This window comes from Passer montanus, unplaced genomic scaffold (assembly GCF_014805655.1).
Source record: "Passer montanus isolate IOZ18808 unplaced genomic scaffold, ASM1480565v1 scaffold65, whole genome shotgun sequence".
Lineage (NCBI taxonomy): Eukaryota > Metazoa > Chordata > Aves > Passeriformes > Passeridae > Passer > Passer montanus.
In genome coordinates, this window is record NW_024371593.1 from 185945 (window position 1) to 203883 (window position 17939).

Consider the following 17939-nt stretch of genomic DNA (forward strand, 5'->3'; position numbering starts at 1 on the left):
TGTGCTTTTCATTTGCTGTCTGTCTGTGGGACCTGTGCAGGCCATAAGGAAATCCAGTGTGGCTGTGCATAGGAGCTGCAGTTTGTCTTGGCTTTGTGCCATGCTTACAATTTCTCCAAAATGGACCCTTCAGGTAATGATTTTTTTGCAGCAAGATGAGAAAAAATGATGCCCTGCAGATATTATCTGCTGGACCAGGCAGAGAGAAGGAATGTGAAAAAAAAATTAAAATGCAGAGAAAGAGGGAAAAAGAACAGTCTGACAACTTTGTATAGTCTCAATCACTCTGTCACATAATGACCATCTTGGATTTTGTTGGAATGGTTGTTACTGCAGCACTACAGCCAGCATGGAACCCCTGAGCAGGCTGTGGTTCAGTGATCCCAGAGTAAGCAGGGATCTCTCCCGCACAGCTCAGTGCCCTGGCATCTCCCTGCCATTGGGAAGTGCATGAGGTGGGGATGCCAAGGGGTGAATGTGTTTTGGGGAGTTTATTACTTGCAGACATGAGATGCTGGGTGGTGTGGAAGCACCATACCCGCATAGATTCCCTGCATCTCAGACTAAATCAGAAAGGGGCAATGGGATGTGAACAACTTGTAGGAGATCAGAAGGGGATGTTATTAGGGAAGAGGGAGCTGGGGGAGCTTCCCACTGTGTCACCCATGCAGATGTATTACTCATGCAGCCACTAAAACTCACCATTCCTGGCAAGATAACCTAAGAATTATATGTATGAAAAATATATTTTACCCATTGACTTCCTGAATTACAACGATAATGAGCTTTACTCCCAGGCAAGCAGCTTTTGAGAAGCAGTGCATGAATAGTGTTATTTACTCTGCTATGCTGAAATAATTCCTTTTGTTTTCACAGGCCGATGCTGGCTGGATGCTCTGGAACTTGCCCTGCGTTGCTCCAGCCTCTTCAGGCTCAGTGCCTCCAAGCAGGGAAAGGATGGAGATGTGAACTGCTCGAGTGATTCTGCGCATGCGGGGCTCAACCACCTCTTGCACACCAGTGCTATGTCAGACCAGGAGTTCTTCCAGTAAGATGGGGCTGTTACTCCTTAATGCACAGAGAGGTGGCATATGGCTCAAACCTGAGTGTAATCTAGCCAGAGTCCACTGAGGAAATGTGTTTAAAAACCAGGCTGTGTGTTCTGCTGCTGCATGCCTCACTAATATATGAGCTGGGTGTTGCCACCTAGAGCTTGAACACACGGGCTGGGGGAAATCTCAGCTGTGTTTGTTTGTACATAAACAACATTTCTTCTGTCCCCTGCTTGGGCCAAAATGGTGTCTGGGGATGCCAGCATGAAAAATGGCTTGCTTGAGTAAAGATTGTAGAATCTAGCTGCTGTAGTGCACAGACACAGTCACTAACAATGTCTGTGTGTTGCTAGCACATATGGCTCTGAGTCTGATCTATTTTTTAATAATGTGTTCTCTTCCCTAGTAATACTATATTACAGTCAGCAGAGTGCACACACTGCATCCTTAGTTTTATAATTACTTTCTCTCTCTGCAGGGGTTTTGAGGGGTGTCCAATTTCTTCCTCGATGAATCAGATAAATTTTTATGTAAGGGGAAAGAAGTCCCCACAGCCTCCTTTCTATTCATATTCCTGGTATTACTGCAGCATTTTGGAACATCAAAGCTCTGTACACATTAAAAAGCCCCAGGCCTTTCTGTTGCTTATAGCTGAATAAGCAACTTCAAGACTCCTCCTGGTATAGACATTTGGCCTTTGGAGTGAGAACTGGGAGAGGTAGTGTCTATTTCTAGTTCTGCTGATTGGAATTTAACTTTCAGAGCAATGCACCATCAGTTATGCAGTTTCTAGGGTAGCAATTCTTGCAGTCTGCAAAGATGATGCCTTGCAGAGCAGGACTTCACTGTTAAGAGGTTTTCTTGGTCTCTGAGTCCTCTTCAGAGTGTGAAGGTATCTCTGGCCCCATGGGACCTAATGGATGGCAGCATTTCAGTCAGCCCTTTGCCCTGATAGGTACTGGTAATCCCAGCATGTGTTCTCCCGTCCTGCTGTTCAGGTTTTTATCTAGAGTTTGAAGAGAGCTTTACTGAAAAGCACTGGGAAAAGGAAAGGAAATCTAATATCTTACCACATCATGTACCATAGTACTTGTGCTTTCGGGCTTCTGTCATAATACTTTCCTTATGCCTGGGAGTCTTGTGCTCACTGGGATAATGAATTCAAGAATGCAGTAGGCTTGTTTTTTGGCTGATGGATGTGCATACAGAAGTATACCTAACATTAAAATGGAGCCTGTGGCATAGAGAACATTCAGGCAAACCTATGGCTACTGTAAGCTGATGCAGAAGATAGGGTTAAAACTGTAGTGAAGTATTTCTTCAGAACATGATGTGTGAATGCTGCTTAAGTGATGCCTCTATTTCACCTCTTAGGTGTCCAACATTAAAAGCCCCCTTGAAATATGGGAGTCAGTAGTAACAGCACACATGGCAGAGTTTTCAGCAGGACAGAGAACCCACAACTGCAATCAGATATTTCTTACAGGCTCAAATTTTAGCGAGTCTGGTTCAAGCTGGGTGTTCAGCATGTGGGCATCTGGACAGTACACCCTCCTTTCTGAGTCCTACCTCTGTTGGGAATGTGTACCCAAAGTCCCCAGTGCTTATACCCCCGGGGAGTTTGAGGGTTGCAGGACTGGAGGATGGCTTGCTGTCATCCCTGAAGGAATTAAGAACATTTAAATAAGGGAGAATGCAAAACCCAAACTGTGCAAGTGCTGAGCAAAGTGGTTTTGGTTTGCCAGTGACAGTGCCTTCCTCACAGGGATTCAATCATTCTAATTAAATGCTTTCCCTACAGGGAATCTTACCAATTAAATTGGCATGCAGTTGTTAGGGGGCCAGTTAATTACATTTAACTCTCTCTTCAAATTAGCCAAACTACTCTGTCAAGAACAGAAAAAGAAAGGGAAGATGATGGATATTATAGGGAGAACAAAACCCCCTTGGGAGCTGGCAGAAGCAGATTTTCTGTTGAGCCAAAGTTGCATTTGTCTTCTGGCTGCTTTGCTCCTTTCCTGCTGGGAAACAAATCAAGATTATACAGTGATTTCAAAATCCATGTCTTCAGTAGCATATAAAAATGACAGAGAGAACTGTGTGAGTGAATCAAAGGCTTAAGTATTGTACAAATCAGTGATTTTATACAAGAGACTGTTAGGGCACCAGGCACTCTTCTTTTCAATACGATGTTGTATTTCTTGTGGATTCCATGTCTTATCTCCAGCAGCCCCAGAAATCTGGCTGGTTACTTGTTTGTAAAAGCCATATTTTTTTTTCTTTGTTTTGTGTAGAAGAGCAGAATCAAACCCAAAGAAGTCCTGGTCACCAACTGATGTTTCCAGGAATGTCATTTAGAGAATAAAGCACTGCTGTAAGAGAATTCTAATATGCTGAAACAGTTAAATGAGCCATGACAAGTGCCAGGTTACCCATGTTCATGGTGGAAATCCAGTGCTGACTTTTAGCATAGTCATTTCCCCACCCCAGCTTTTGGAGTCTGGTCCAAGTCTCACTGGAAGCCCCTGGGAAGTCTTCACATTGATTGGTTGGCCAAGCTCATGGCATGACATTTATTTTTAGCATATCACACACATTCAGTGGTGATTCCCTTTGGAGAAAGAACCTGGGTGCACTTCAGCATCTTGTATTTGATCCTCAGAATGAGAAGCATCTGATTTCCCTTTGGTTTCCCAGAGTGGCTCCGTGGCTCTGGATGTATTAAGTCTTGCCTGGTTTGTGGTCGTGGTTAATCAGTGCACAGTTAAGTGGAATTTCATATGAATCTGATTTCTCTCTTGGACTAAATCTGAAATCCTTAAAAAAATATTAGGGTGGGGGGTGGTGGTGGTGAGAGAAAACGAAGAGTAATTTACTCCATTAGACTCCAAATACTTCCCAAATGTGAGGCAGGTGACACTGGAAAACTTGCTTTTCTTACAAATGTGAAATAGAAATGAGTACTACTTCTCAGCATGAACTAAAAGCCTTATAATGAACTGTTCTTTCAAGTATTCTTCCCCTGTGGAGAAGACTTTCACTAGGTCTAGGGAGCAAAGCAACCACAGACAACACTCACATGTTTACCTGACCATTGAAAAATTAAGAAATAAATTAGGTATTTAAATAATAAAAACCTAATTTTTTCCTGGACATCCAGAAAACAACTGTGATGAGGAATCATGGGACAATGTCTCCAGACAGCTCGCTCCTCATCTTTCTTCTGCTTTATTATTTTAAATTCATGAGTGTGTAATCTGTGTCTCCAGTGTATTTGGTTATCAGTCATTACATTTGCTGCCTGCTGGCTAAAAAAGAGAACTAACATCCTGGCACTAGAACAATGAAGACACATAATGTCTGATAGCAAATTATTAGTGCTGGTCATTGACTCTGATTAATGATCTTGGTTTTATTATACCATGCAACTGTCAATTAAAAAACCTTGTGGTTTGTATATATAAACACTGTATATGTGCATATGTATGCAGACATACATATATTTACAAATGGAATTAAAATAAAGGTTTTCTAAAGGCACAGAAAGCTGTAAGATGACACTTCCAAAAGAACTCTAGAAACTGAGCTCTGCCAGAAACTGAGCTGTGGCTGTCACAATGTGGCTTGCTTGGCAAGTTAAAAATCATGAGCTTATTTCAGTGCATAGTTGGAAGTTGAGATCTTCTGAAAAACTGATGCCAGTTCTGTGTTCTGATTCTTCTGTTGCTTTTTTTTTTTTTAATTTAATAGGGCTCTACCTAGCAGTGCCTAATTATCTTTTTAAAATAGAAAATAACAAGAACAGGGAAAAGAGCAAGAGTGGGAACTTTCAGCATTCATCCTTAGTAAAAATTGGAACATGGCCTTAATGGCCTGAGAAAATGCCCATCATGGAGAAGCTTGATGCTTGACAGAACATTCCCATGTATTGAGAAATCTTGGAGAGGAAGACAGTCTACAGGAAGTTACAAAACTCTTCAAGATCCAGGGCCCGTTTAGATCCTCTGAAACCCTTTGTATAGCTGGAATTTTTTTTTATTGCTCTATCCAAGAGCAATTTTTCATGAGGTCTCAGTCAAGAACTTTTCAGAGGAAGGAACAGCTGAGAAGCTCAGAAAATGGGAGTTAAGCCAGGCCATGGAAGAGGTAATCTGTCTGCAGACATGTATGAATGAGGAAAACTGTTTCCATTACAGATACCACTTGAAAAAAGTGCATTTAATGAATACTTTTCAGCACCTGACCTCTGGCGTGTGCAATCAGGTTTGCCAACTGTCATATGAACTACATCTGCTTTTTCAAGTGGAGATGCTATAGGTTACTTGAGAGAGAATTTTTGTCATTCTCTAAAGTCTGGATCACTGAGCATGAAGCTTGTCACACCCTCCATGCTTTCCCTTAGATCCTGTTACAATTTGGGAGTTCTTCTCAAATGCAGTTGTACACTCCATGCTTTCAAATCTGTTCTTCCACACAGCATCATCTGGGGGAAGCACATTCCCCAGGTTAGCCTGGTGGATGAGGGAGGGGTATGTGTGTGAGAAAATACTTGCTTCTATTAGTTTTTAAATTTGTCTTTTCTGGTGTAGGGCTGACTTAGGACCACCCTCTGTTGAAATAAAACAGCAATAGCACTGAAAAGAAAATGTATCCGGTAATGTCATATTTTTTCATATGTGCTGCATTCCACTGATTTCTGTAAAGGGAAAAATCTCTCCTGATGGATACTTCAGTTCTCTTCTCAGCAGTGTAGAGTTGTTGGAGTGCACTTGCTCTGTATCCCTCTGGTCTGTGGGCTCCCATCCAGAGCCAGCAGCAGGGCTGTGTAAGGATGGCTAAATGGAGCTGGCACATTTTGAAAAGTGCAGTTTGGAGGGGAAAATTATGATGGAAAATCTCTCTTTCTGTGATAAAACCCTTGTTATTCAGGAAATCAATGTCAGAGACTGTCCTGGTCTGCACACCCTATTCTGAGTCCTGGGAGTGTTTTTACTATGTTTTAAAAACCTTAAGCAATGTGGCTTTGTAAATCAGACTGAAGCAAGTAATGAACTGTGTGTTGCAGGTTGAATGAATCAACCCTAGAGAACAACCACCACTTGGAAAATGATGCTTTTTCAGACAAGTCCGAGAGAGACAACATAGAGGAGTCAGAGAATGAAGCACACGAGAACAGCCGGAAGACAAATGAAAGCGAGAGTGATCAGTCAGAAATACAGGGAGAGGTCTCTCCAGGAACAAAGGGGACCACTTATATTGAACAAGTCTATGAAGAATTTGGAGAGGTAAGAAAACAAAAATCTTGATTGCAGTCTGTTCCTGTTAAAATGTATCTGTTCGTAGTATTTGTCCTTCAGCCTTTTAGCTGTATTGCAGGTAACAGCCAACTTGATAAGTTCCAGTGTTTTACAGACAAAGCAAAGCACAGTTTTCTGCTAACTTACGTGGTGTTATCATTTAATAATTCTGTATTATGAACAGCAGCTCTGCTACTCTGCTTTGGTGTGTTTCCAGCATGAGTGATTGCTTTAACCAGTTATTGCACTAAAGAGCTGCACAGCATTGGCACATTCATGGAGCCAGCAGGAGGGGAGATTATCATCCTGGGCATGTGTCCTGACCAATTAGGGCACTCAGTCCTTGTGTGATACAAAATATGACACTTCCCTTTTATTATTATGCATGGAACATCCTTTTTTTTGTGTGTGTCTGAGTGGAGCATTTCAGCCACTTGATTGCTAAATGTCGCTTGCTTATCTGAAAGCCATTTCTCGTGACATTTAACAGCAGGAGGATGCATTTCTGTTTCACATAGAGCCTTGCTAGCTCATGTCACTGTGACACCTCTGAGGAAGGCAGTGGTAGAGAGCTGGGGTAGCCAAGTGTGCTGTGTGAGAATCAGTCCGAGCAGGCAGCAGAGGAGCTCTGCTCTGAGCACTCGCTTGCCTGCTGCTTTGAACAAGGAAGCTGAGGTCTTGTTGGTGCTTCATAGAAACACACTGCTGGAAAGATGTTTTTTCTTAGAGTCACAGAATTGTAGAGCAATTTACATTGGAAAAGACCCTTAAGATCAAGTCCAGTTGTTAACTCAGCACTGCCAAGTCCACCACTAAACCATGTCCCTCAACAACATGTCTACATGGCTTTTAAGTGCCTCCAGGGATGGTGACTCCATCATCATATGTTCCAGGCCTGTTCCAATGCCAGACAAGCCTTTTAGTGAAAAAATTTTGCTAATATCCCATTTAAACTTCCCCTGACATAGCTTGAGGCCAGTTCCTCTTCTCCTATCACTTGTTACCTGGAGAAGACACCAACACTCACCTCTCTGCAATCTCCTTTCAGGGGGTTCTAGAGAGCGATATAGTTTTCCCTCAGCCTTGTTTTCTTCAGGCTAAACCACCCAAGTTCCCTCAGCTGCTCCTCACAGGACTCATGCTCCAGATTCTTCACCAGCCTTTTATGTTTTTCTTTCAACATTCTCCTGAAAGTTTACTACTAATATTGACAAAAAAATATAGTCAAATATATCCTAATTACACCTAGCTTCTCTTCAGTGCACTTTTTTCCCCTCAAATCCTCTTGCAAACAAATGGCAGCTGGGTTCAAGCAGGGGATTTTGAACATAGATGAGTAACTATGCAGCAGCAAAATGAAAGCAAACTTAATTTCTGTCAGCTGCTTATTCTGAAATGACCTTTCTTCACATGACAAACTTATCCTAGAAGTGGTGGTAGGGCAGGCTGATATTTTGGTGTTTGAACAAACATTACAGGCTACACTGATGTGTTTATGTGGGTGTACGAGAGAAAGAGAGAGATCTCAGTTTTACATTAAAATAAGAAAAAAATGCACTACAAACCAAGTGAAAAAGATTGCATTTCTGTTGGAGAGTGACACTTCGTGTGGCATTAAATAAGTGTCTCTGTAGTGTGTCTGCTCAGGCACAGGTAGCATCCAGTGGGCTTCCAAAAAGAATTGTCATGTGACATTTGCCAGTGGGTGTTTTGTAAGATTTCTTCAGGAGGTGGGGCTGTCATCACCTGGGCCATGCAGGTAGGACTGGTTGTTAAGTCTGAACTCACTGATGAAAGGAATGTAGAAAAAAATAGGTTTGTACAATGATGTAACTCCCCTGGGTGGAGATGTAGCAAGGTAAACACATGCCAGAGGTGATGTCAGTCATCATCTTAAACTGAAACTGCCCTCAGCTCATGTGTGCAATTCAGGTGTGGCAGCACAAAGGTCACAAACTGGCACTGTTACATTTTCAGCTAGGCTTTGAGGGCTCATTTTAAAGGTGTGCACGTGGGCAGGTGTGTCGCTGTGCTCTTGGAAGGTGTTTGTGCATTTGGCAGTTTTGCCTTGGGTGCTGATGGAATGTGAAGGCAGAGACAGGTGTCAGAAGAACTTTGAGATTGCAAAAGTTGGTCTCGAACACAACACAGACACTTTGGTAGGTAGACTGATAACAGAGGGAAAAAAACCCAAAAAACAAAAAACATTTTTTTCAGGCTCGTAGTTTAAACAAGTTATAAAAAGGGTTATTATTTGAGGTTGTTCACATCTTCCTGCATATTTTTCTCTATTTATGTCCATCCTGTGTGCAGTGATTCATTCTGAGTAACACTTTGTTCAGCAATTTCAACATGGCATTAATTTATATTGACAGTACATGCACACTTGAGAACCCAGATAAATAATGAGTGTTCTGACAGACCTCTGCATTGTGAGCCCCAGGTGATACTGTGGTATTCCATTTCTCCTTGGGAGGTGCAAAGTGTGCATTGCATCAGACTGTCAAAAGAAGAATTGTACAAAAATTGAAAAGCAACAGAATAACAGAGCTTTGTTGTTCCTCAGTTTGAAATTCCCTCAGCCTGCAAGCTCTGCAGGAATGGTCAACTTGCTGTGAGCGTAGGGCTGAGTGGGAGGCAACATGGAGGCAATGCTCAGGTGGTGAAATAGAATGTTTAGTGATTTATACCACCTGAAAATCCTGTTGTGCTGTGCCTTCCCTCAAACCAAAGTCCATTCCAAAAGTAAATCTCTGCCTTTTTCTCATAGAAATCTCTTGCCTAAAATCAGTAGAAAGCCTAAGTATTCTCTTTCACTGTTAAATTATGATGCCTAGGATCCGTTAAGGTGGAATTTTGTTTGAAAATTTAATTTGCCTTCTCTAGTGGTGTGAAAGGCATGTTGCACATCTCAAAGACCCATTGAAAGCACAGGAACTACACAGGGCTGAAAGCACAGCATAACCCCTGGGTTTTTTTACCTACACATCTGCTGCAATGGGCTCTGAGCAGCATTGGCAGGTGCTAGAGTTTTTGTGCCTCTCACCTGGCAGTGGGGCCCTTGCCATATAGACACACCAGTTTGTCTTGTGTAGAAGTTGCAGGACTGCTTCTATTCTCTGTTGATTATTTGTTTACCACCTACATTCTTCTACATCTGTCCTAGTGGATCTTATAATCTCTCTGATGTTTGTGGAGAATGGGACTGAGAGGAGCTGCCTCTGTGCATTCCCCAGGCCGCAGGGATGCTGTAACAGCTCTGGGCATGTCCACCCCTCCTGAGGACTGCAATGCAGAGTCCCTTTGGCTAATGTTGGTCCAGCTGGCCCCTGACAGCCCTGAGGTGTGCAGACACAGTGCCTCAGGAGGGAGCACAACAGAGCTGTGCTCCCTACCTCGTGCCAGCCTTCCCAGACACCCAGGGCGTCCTGCACCACTCACTTGATTGCTTTGGGGATTCATTTCCACTGAGACATGGCTGATGTCTCTCTGCAGTGGTGTTGGTGAGCATTCACCCTTGTGCCAGGGCCTGGCGTGCATGGCTCCGCTTGGACCCCAGAGAAACGCGCCCACAGGGAATGGTTTTCCTGTTCCTGCCCTGAAGTTCCCTTTGCCTCTGTAGACAGGGGAGTCGTCTCAGACAGAAACCGTGTCTGAGGAGAACAAGAGCCTGATGTGGATCCTGCTGAAGCAGCTGCGGCCTGGCATGGACCTGTCACGGGTGGTGCTGCCCACCTTCATCCTGGAGCCGCGCTCGTTCCTGAACAAACTCTCCGACTACTACTACCATGCCGACCTGCTCTCCCAGTAAGCAGCACACGGGGTGGGCCTGACCTGGGCTCTTTTCCTGAATTTGTGAAAATACCTCTGTGTGTGCCAGAAAAGCTCCCAAATAGTACTGAGGTCACTGGCTTCAACGTAGATCAAACCAGACAGCAGCTGCAGTGACTTTTTACGGATAGACTGCTGCCAGTGAGGAGCAAGGAAGGAAAAGTTAAACTCCAGACAAACCCATGCACATGGAGGTGTTTGCCACTGCTGGGTGGAACTGATGGGAATTCAGCCAATGCCATGGAGTTGTGCACAGCAGAGCTGTGCCACCTCCTGGTGTGCTCGTGTACATACACGAATAGGGAAATAGAGCAACCAAAATTGTCAAGCACTTCTGTTCCCCAAAGCAATATAATTATGATGGTTGATAAACAAATAAGAAACATCTTTTAAAACTATTGATGGGAGCAGCCTGCTGGGAGCAGCAGAGTAGAAAATACTAAATGTTCTGCTTCCAGATAGGACCCGCCTTCTGAGTGAGATATGCCTAGTGGATTGTAAAACCAGGATGTGCAATATTCTAATAGCAGCACTAGTTACTCATTTTTATTCCACTTTCTCTGGGTAATTACAGAATCATGGTATTTTCAAGCCTTGTTTGTGGTATTTGTACCATCTGAAGTTAAAGAAATAGTTCTCCTCAGTGCAGATATGTAAGAAGACTTCAAGAGGTTTGGAGGTTTTGATAAAAAATTTTTTAATTTGTGGTTTGGGTGATCTTTCTAAATGAATTTTGCAATAATTTACCCAAGTTGATTTTTAAATCTGACTAAATGGTTGGAAATACCAGGAATGCCTTTGGTTTGGTTTACTTCCTGTTTCATCTCTGAGCATTGTTTGGAGGTGCTGGATGAGATGGCTTTTTGAAGTCCCTTCCAACCTGAAGTATTGCATGAAATCTCAAAGTACTGAAAGAGCTCATGGAGCACATCAGCTTTAAAGATCTTTTATAAAAGTGGGGGAAAAAAAAAAAAGAGACCAAAAAAAGTCTTTGATTTTGATGATATAAGTTTATTTTTATGAATCACACTGTTCTGCTAGCTGTGACTCAGTGCTAGTGTGAGTGACAGGACATTAACCTACTCCAATGTCCAATCATACCTGATACACTCCAGAAATTTTGTTGGTCTTTTTGCAGAAATGCAGGGCAAGGGGTGCCACTTTTTAACAATTTGTGTTGTATGACGTACATTACTAAAAATATATATATTTCTGCTGGGAGACATCTTTTTCACTGGCAGCAGCACAGAAGTTACTTCCCTTTAGTTGTGGGAAAATAGATTGAAATTGATGTTATTATACTGCTAAGAAGCTAATGTGATATGTGACCAGTATGAAGAACATTTTGTGTTCTGTTCTGCAGGGCCGTCCTTGAAGATGATCCATACACCCGAATGAAGCAAGTTCTGAGGTGGTATCTGTCCGGCTTCTATAAGAAGCCAAAGGTAAAATGAGGCATGAAATTGGGGTTGTAATGGGCATTGAAATCTTCTGTTGTGGTTTTGTTTAATTTCTCTTCTGCCTCTCCTTTGAGACTTTACCTCTTTTAGTGCTCAGAAGACTTTTACCATTACTTTTAAAACTGGGGTTGCATTTGGTTTCAGAGTAGACAGTGAATGCAAAATAGGGGCAATCAACCTCAGAGCCTTTGCACTGGACAGTTAGAAAGTAAAACTGGTCATCCACAAGTAACATGCCCTGAGATGCAAAATTTTTCCCTTTGCTGAAAGCAGGTCTTCTTTTCTCTTTTCAGGCCAATTAGTACCACTGTGCCTGATGTGCCCAGATCAGTAGGCCCTTACTGTGTATAGTAGCAACAATAATAAAGTTTGATCATCTTGTAAGGCTTTGATTGGGCAGTATTAAATATTAAAATGGTGGGAATAGCAGATTTATCCATGTCTGGGATGAAAAGATTAGATTAGATGGATATGTAACTAGTTCTTCAGTTTTTATACTTGTGATTGACTTTGTGGAAAACATCCAAGAAAAAAATTACTGTATTTTTTGTGGCCATCTGTAGCATTGGATTGCAAATCTTCATTTGTAGCAGGTTTTGATTACTTGGTTTTTCAGGGAATAAAAAAGCCATACAACCCTATTCTGGGAGAGACATTTCGCTGCTGTTGGTTTCACCCCCAGACGAACAGTCACACATTTTACATAGCAGAACAGGTGAGTTGTTGTTTGGATGCTCAGGTTGCAAACACCAGCCTGCTTGCACCTCCATGCACAGAAACACACTACTCCTCTCACCCTAGGAGAGGAACCTGGAGCTCTGTGTAAAGTGGCAGAGCAGAACCTGGGGTAAACTGGCTGCTGATCTTTTTTCTTTGCAGATTTACAGAAATTAGGTGAGGCTTGGTGGGCACTCAAGACTATAACAGCAGGTCTCCCATATATAACATCATTTTCTTCAATAAATACCTTTTCCCTGGGATTCTGCCCTACTGTTTTCTTATTGTTAATAAAATGGGGGTTGTGTTGCCTCTGTCAAAAGGGGCATACAACACACAACCAAATATTTCCATTTTTTATTTCTAACTTTCTTTGATGATTTTAATATGAGTAAATCGAGGGCTTATCTCTATGTCTTTGTGAGTAAATGAAGGGCAGAGCTCATAACTTAACTGGCCTAACAAAGTGTAGTTTGAGATTTATTGTGTTAATAAAGGAATCTGAAAACTGTGTGGCCTTTGGTAAAGGGACTCCCAGTTTCACATGCATTTTTCCCCTATTTGATTAGATAATTATAGCTTTGTTAAAATTTTTATTTCAACTACCCCATGCATTTCATGGAGGTTATTCAAATGCTGCACTGAAGTTCTGCTCTGTTTATTTATTGTCTTGAAAACATTACACTCTACCTGTTGGGCTGAAAGTAATCTCACGTGCACAAGCTCAAGAAAATACAGGACAGGGGAGAAAGATTAGTTGTATAATGCTGTCATACACAATGGTGTCATGTATTGTGTTCCCCTTTATTCTGCATCCCCCTCTGCTTGGCCTGTTCAGACTGCTCTAAATGACCCCTGCTTGTTTTTATTCTAGGTGTCCCATCACCCACCAGTGTCAGCTTTTCATGTCAGCAATAGGAAGGATGGATTCTGCATTTCTGGCAGCATTCTAGCTAGGTCCAAGTTTTATGGTAAGGCATTAAGTCTAGGCCTCTCTCAGGTAATGTCGTGGCATCAGTTTTGGTTTGTTTTTCAATCATCCCTGAGCATGTTAAGAGTTGAGAACAAAGGAATGGTTGACAATTCTATCACCGGCACAGCCTAAGTCCTTATCTTGGCTCTCCTGGGTCTTCCCCATTTCCACCATTTCAGTGTGACACCACTCTGATGTTAAAAGAAAAAAAAAGAAAAAGAAAAAAAAAAAAGAAAAAAGAAACCAAACAAACAAACAAACAAACAAACAAAACAAAAAAAAACCACCTCAGAGAGAAAGATTGAGAGCTTTAAAAATCTGGTTTTCAGAAGGCAAAGGCTCACAATAATGTATGGGATTGCTTGTATGCACTTGATATGTGCTTATGGACAAGTTACATTTCAGCTCTCTGGCACTCAGCCAACAAACACAAAATAGAATAGATGTCTCTGAGTAGATTTAAACCTTTATCTGGCTCCCAGACTCCTGTGGGGTTTTGAAGGTCCCCAGACCTTCAAAATGTCCTCCAGTCATTTAATATCAATGCAAACAGCACAACTCCGGGCTCTGAAACACTGTTGCTCTTGGAAATCAGTTTTTTGTTTAGACAAACATTTTGTAATTACTGTCCGCTGCTGAGTGCATTTGCCTAAACCTTTAAGATAGTCTTTGCTGTCCTTCTGGCAATTTCACTTGTTGCTTGGGATCATCCCCTGTTGCAGCAGACCTCTCCTTAGGGGTAGAAATGAGGCAAGATACAGACTGTCATTTAAAAATGTGGAAAGGGTCCTGGTTTATTCTTCTTTATAACTTAGCCATCTTGACTCTGACTACAGCAAGTTCCTACTGTTGGCTTCTCTGACAGACTTTGACTGGTGGCTACTCCTGCTGGAATATGACTGCAAGTATTTCCTTGCTGCCTCTGACCACAGGCTTTTACCGAGCTCAGCTGTGACTGCAGGTTCCCACAGCAGGCTCTAACTCTGTCAGACCCAGATCGACCTCACAGCAGATCTTTTGTAGAGCAACTCTTCCTTGTTTTGTTCTTCTTCCTCAGGGCTCCTCTATCTCCTCAAGGTCTTCTTCCTCTAGGCCTTCTTCCTCAAGGATCCCCCCGAGGAGCCAACTCAACCCCTTTATCACACTTATCTTTGTTAGTCACAGCTGCGACCCATTAAGGGCAAGGCTGTTCTTCTTTGGTAATTAGTACAACATTTGTTCTTCTTGGGTAATTAGTTAAACTTCGGTAATTTTGTACAACATTAGTACAACTTATCAGGGGCAAGGTCACTTGTTATTACAAAGTTACTTCTGCACCTACGATCCACAATCAGAAAAGTTGTGAGAACTGGAGGGCCTGAGAAACTTCTAAGTTCCCGATAATGATCTGTTAAATCTGCTGCTCTTTCTTCAAGAGGGGCTAAATGCCAGAGCAAATAAGAGCAGCAGAGTTTGTTAAAACTACCTGCCTCCAGCTGTGCATGATTTGCAGGGTCCTAAAGGTTGATCATTTCATCTCTTCTTTCATTAGTGATCTACATTTAAATGGAAATGCTTTTTTTAAAGTAGGAGGAGGGGCAAAATATAACATGACTTTTTAATGTGTATTTTTTTTTTTAAATTCTAGGCAACTCACTTTCTGCGCTGTTGGATGGAAAAGCAAAGCTTATGTTTCTAAACAGAGGGGAAGAGTATATAATCACGATGCCATATGCCCACTGTAAAGGTAAGGTATGACTCTTCAAATAGGAAGCAGAGTAACAAAATGGTGTCTCACTGACTGACTTTGCACTGGCTCTCCCCTGTCAAGGAGCTGACATCACAGGGCCTGGTAACTCCAGAGAGCCCAGCCATGAGTCACAGCAGGAAACCTTCAGTAATCGTCAGTGAGGTCTTTCTGATTAACCGTGCACAGCCCAGGAGAGAATTAGGCCCATCAATGTTAGTTTTCACACTATGCAGAAACAGAAAAATATTCCATATATGTACTGCAGATAAGATGAAAAGAAGAAGACTACATTTCTGAGCTTCTTAAGAGAAGAAGTTTTCATTATGTTAACATGGAAATTGCTTGATTTATTTTCTGGCTTTTTGAGGATAAAGGAAATTCCTGACTTCTCTTGCCATTTGTTTGATACTCTAGTCATTGTACTTCTCAGAGTATGAGCTGCCTCAGTGAGACTTTGCTCTGTGGAGCCAGTGTGTGCTGAGGCTGGGGCATGGCTGCTGAATCACTGCTCCTCAGGAAGCTCTGTCTGCATTATTTCCACCACAGAGTTAAAGTCACCAGTCAAATCCAGTTTTGGGGGTTAAATATTTTTTAATTTGGCTCACTGACTTCTAAGTGTGTATTTGGATGAGCCCGGGTACCTGAAAACGGTAACCTCATAATATCATGCTCTCTGTGAAGTATTCCTGTGCATAAATTTTCTTCTTACCAATTTTTCTTTTTCTGCAAAAGACCTTCAGCAAATGGTAAACATGTATAAAAAGTTCTCTACATGACCTTTAGTCTCCCAGATTCTGGTGAATCCTGTTACAGCTTCTCTCTTCTTCAGTCACCCTGAGAGACCTGACTGGGTCTGTTTAAGCACAAGTATGAATGAGGTTGCTGGGCACAACTTTCTTTATTTTTCCTGTCCCCCTGTCAGCTTGCCACAGAGTGCACTTGTGAGTGAAGCTATTTCCTGGCTGGTGTTAGAAATGGGGAATATGGACTCAGATTATTCCTGCTTATAGTAAACAGCCATTTCTTAGAAACTCCAGTTCTGTCTTTTCAAAACTTTAAGCCAAGTGATGACTTTCACAGTGTGTCAGCAAGAGCCAGGTTTACTTGAGAAAGCAAGTTGCTTCCCCTGGGGCTTCTCTTAAGCCTCTTTTTTCCTTTCAGGACTTTTATATGGTACCATGACAATGGAGCTTGGAGGGAAAGTTACCATTGACTGTGAGAAAACTAACCACAGGGCAGAACTGGAATTCAAGCTAAAGGTAAGATACATTAAAAATGGCCCTGTTTTGAGTGGGTCTCAGGCTTGCCCCTGTGCCCCAGGCAGGGTTAGGTCATTTCTGTACCAGCAATATATGTGAGCGCCAGAGTGGGGCCTGCCTGGAGAGAAGGTCTCACCCTGCTGCTGGTTTTGCCTCGTGCAACCCCAACTGACCCCAGCAAGCCTTAGTTTTACGTGACTTTCTCTGGCTACTGCCTAAATTTTGTTCTGAAAGTTTGGCAATGACAGTGTGGCTTCTGTTTGAGCAGGGATAATTATTTTTGCTTGCAAAACATAGTGAGTGTACAAAGAACTTGGAGGCGAGTTAGGATGTGCATCTTTGGGGTAGCTCTCCAGCAGCCATCACATCTGTACTCGTCCCTTGCAGGTGTCATGGTGAGCTGCACCTTGTGTTTCTCAGGGCTACAGGACCTTGCCCTGATGGCAGGGTGAGAGCTCATTGTCAGACAGGTAATTTTGAGTGGCTGGCACACTGAAAAGTCCTGCACTGACTTGTTCATGTAGCTAGTCCCTCCCCTGGAAAGCCTGGTGATGCAAATTCATGGAATGCAGACAAAATGGAGATATCTTTGAGCGTTCCTGTTATTAAATGGGTTAAAATTTAGGAGGGAAAGTGATAACCTGTAGCTTTCTTTGGGCAGTTAACTTGATTTTTAAGGAGCATCCTTTTCTCTTCTGCCCCAACAAACAATTTCTTGCCTGAGCATAAAATGAAAGGAGAACTGAGAGACTGCAGGACTTGAGAGTTGCAGCCTTAGCCAATATAAATGTGATAGATCACTGGAGTTACAGGAATGTTTTGTTAACTGTGAGTTGCTTGAGGGCAATAATATTTTTTTTGTCTTTATTTCCCCTACAAAGGGAACTCTTGCTCCTGTACTTCCCTGACATTCACACATACTTGTCTTTAAAGCCTGTTTTTCCCTGGTGGCCTGTTGTTGAGGCCAGTGGGATATTTCCCTGACTTGGGTGTCATCTCAAACCTACAAACACTTTAGAGCCTAAAGTGCTTCTTTTCTGGCTTGGAAACAGTATGAGTCATCAAAACATGTTTTTGAAAGGTCCAATGATGTAATTACATGCTCTGCTTTGAGCATTTCTTAGCTGTCTATTCTAGTAAACTGTGGGAAGTTGCAGGTAAACCCCTTAACTTTTTTTGATTTGGATATGTACCAAAGATTGATGTTTAAGATGTATGTGATTATTATATCCATGGGTGTTGTGTGAAATTTGGGTTTATATTGTTATTTAACACACACACACACACTCACAAGTTTGTACAAATGTTTTCAGAAAGTGCCTGCTAAAACGTCTGAGGAAGTGTCTTCTGTGAACAGAAGCATTTCCTGTGTTTGGCAGCTAGGAGATGAGTGGAATTTTCCATTGTTCTGGGATTTATTTATTTTTTTTCCTTGACTCCGGAAATATCCTTTTTCTTTGGTTTGTGGGTTTTTTTGGGTTTTTTTCTGTTGACCAGAGGTTGTTCACACTGGAGACTTGGGACACATGCTATCACCAGCAGTGCCACACTGCTGTTGCTGTCCCATAAGCAGGAAAAGTCCCCACTAGTGCTGCTCCTTTCCTTTGGACAAGAGTGCAAA

General features: G+C 42.3%; 1 protein-coding gene across 11 annotated transcripts in view; it reads left to right on the forward strand.

Annotated features, from left to right (window-relative positions):
- OSBPL5 (oxysterol binding protein like 5) overlaps nt 1-17939 on the forward strand; it is a 173664-nt gene that overhangs the window by 144538 nt on the left and 11187 nt on the right. For all 11 annotated transcript variants that reach the window (XM_039728266.1, XM_039728268.1, XM_039728267.1 and 8 more), the window contains 8 exons: nt 877-1048; nt 6118-6337; nt 9972-10156; nt 11544-11625; nt 12257-12355; nt 13232-13328; nt 14958-15056; nt 16221-16318. In XM_039728266.1, the coding sequence (XP_039584200.1) occupies nt 877-1048; nt 6118-6337; nt 9972-10156; nt 11544-11625; nt 12257-12355; nt 13232-13328; nt 14958-15056; nt 16221-16318 (1052 nt within the window). The remainder of the gene's footprint in view (nt 1-876; nt 1049-6117; nt 6338-9971; nt 10157-11543; nt 11626-12256; nt 12356-13231; nt 13329-14957; nt 15057-16220; nt 16319-17939) is intronic.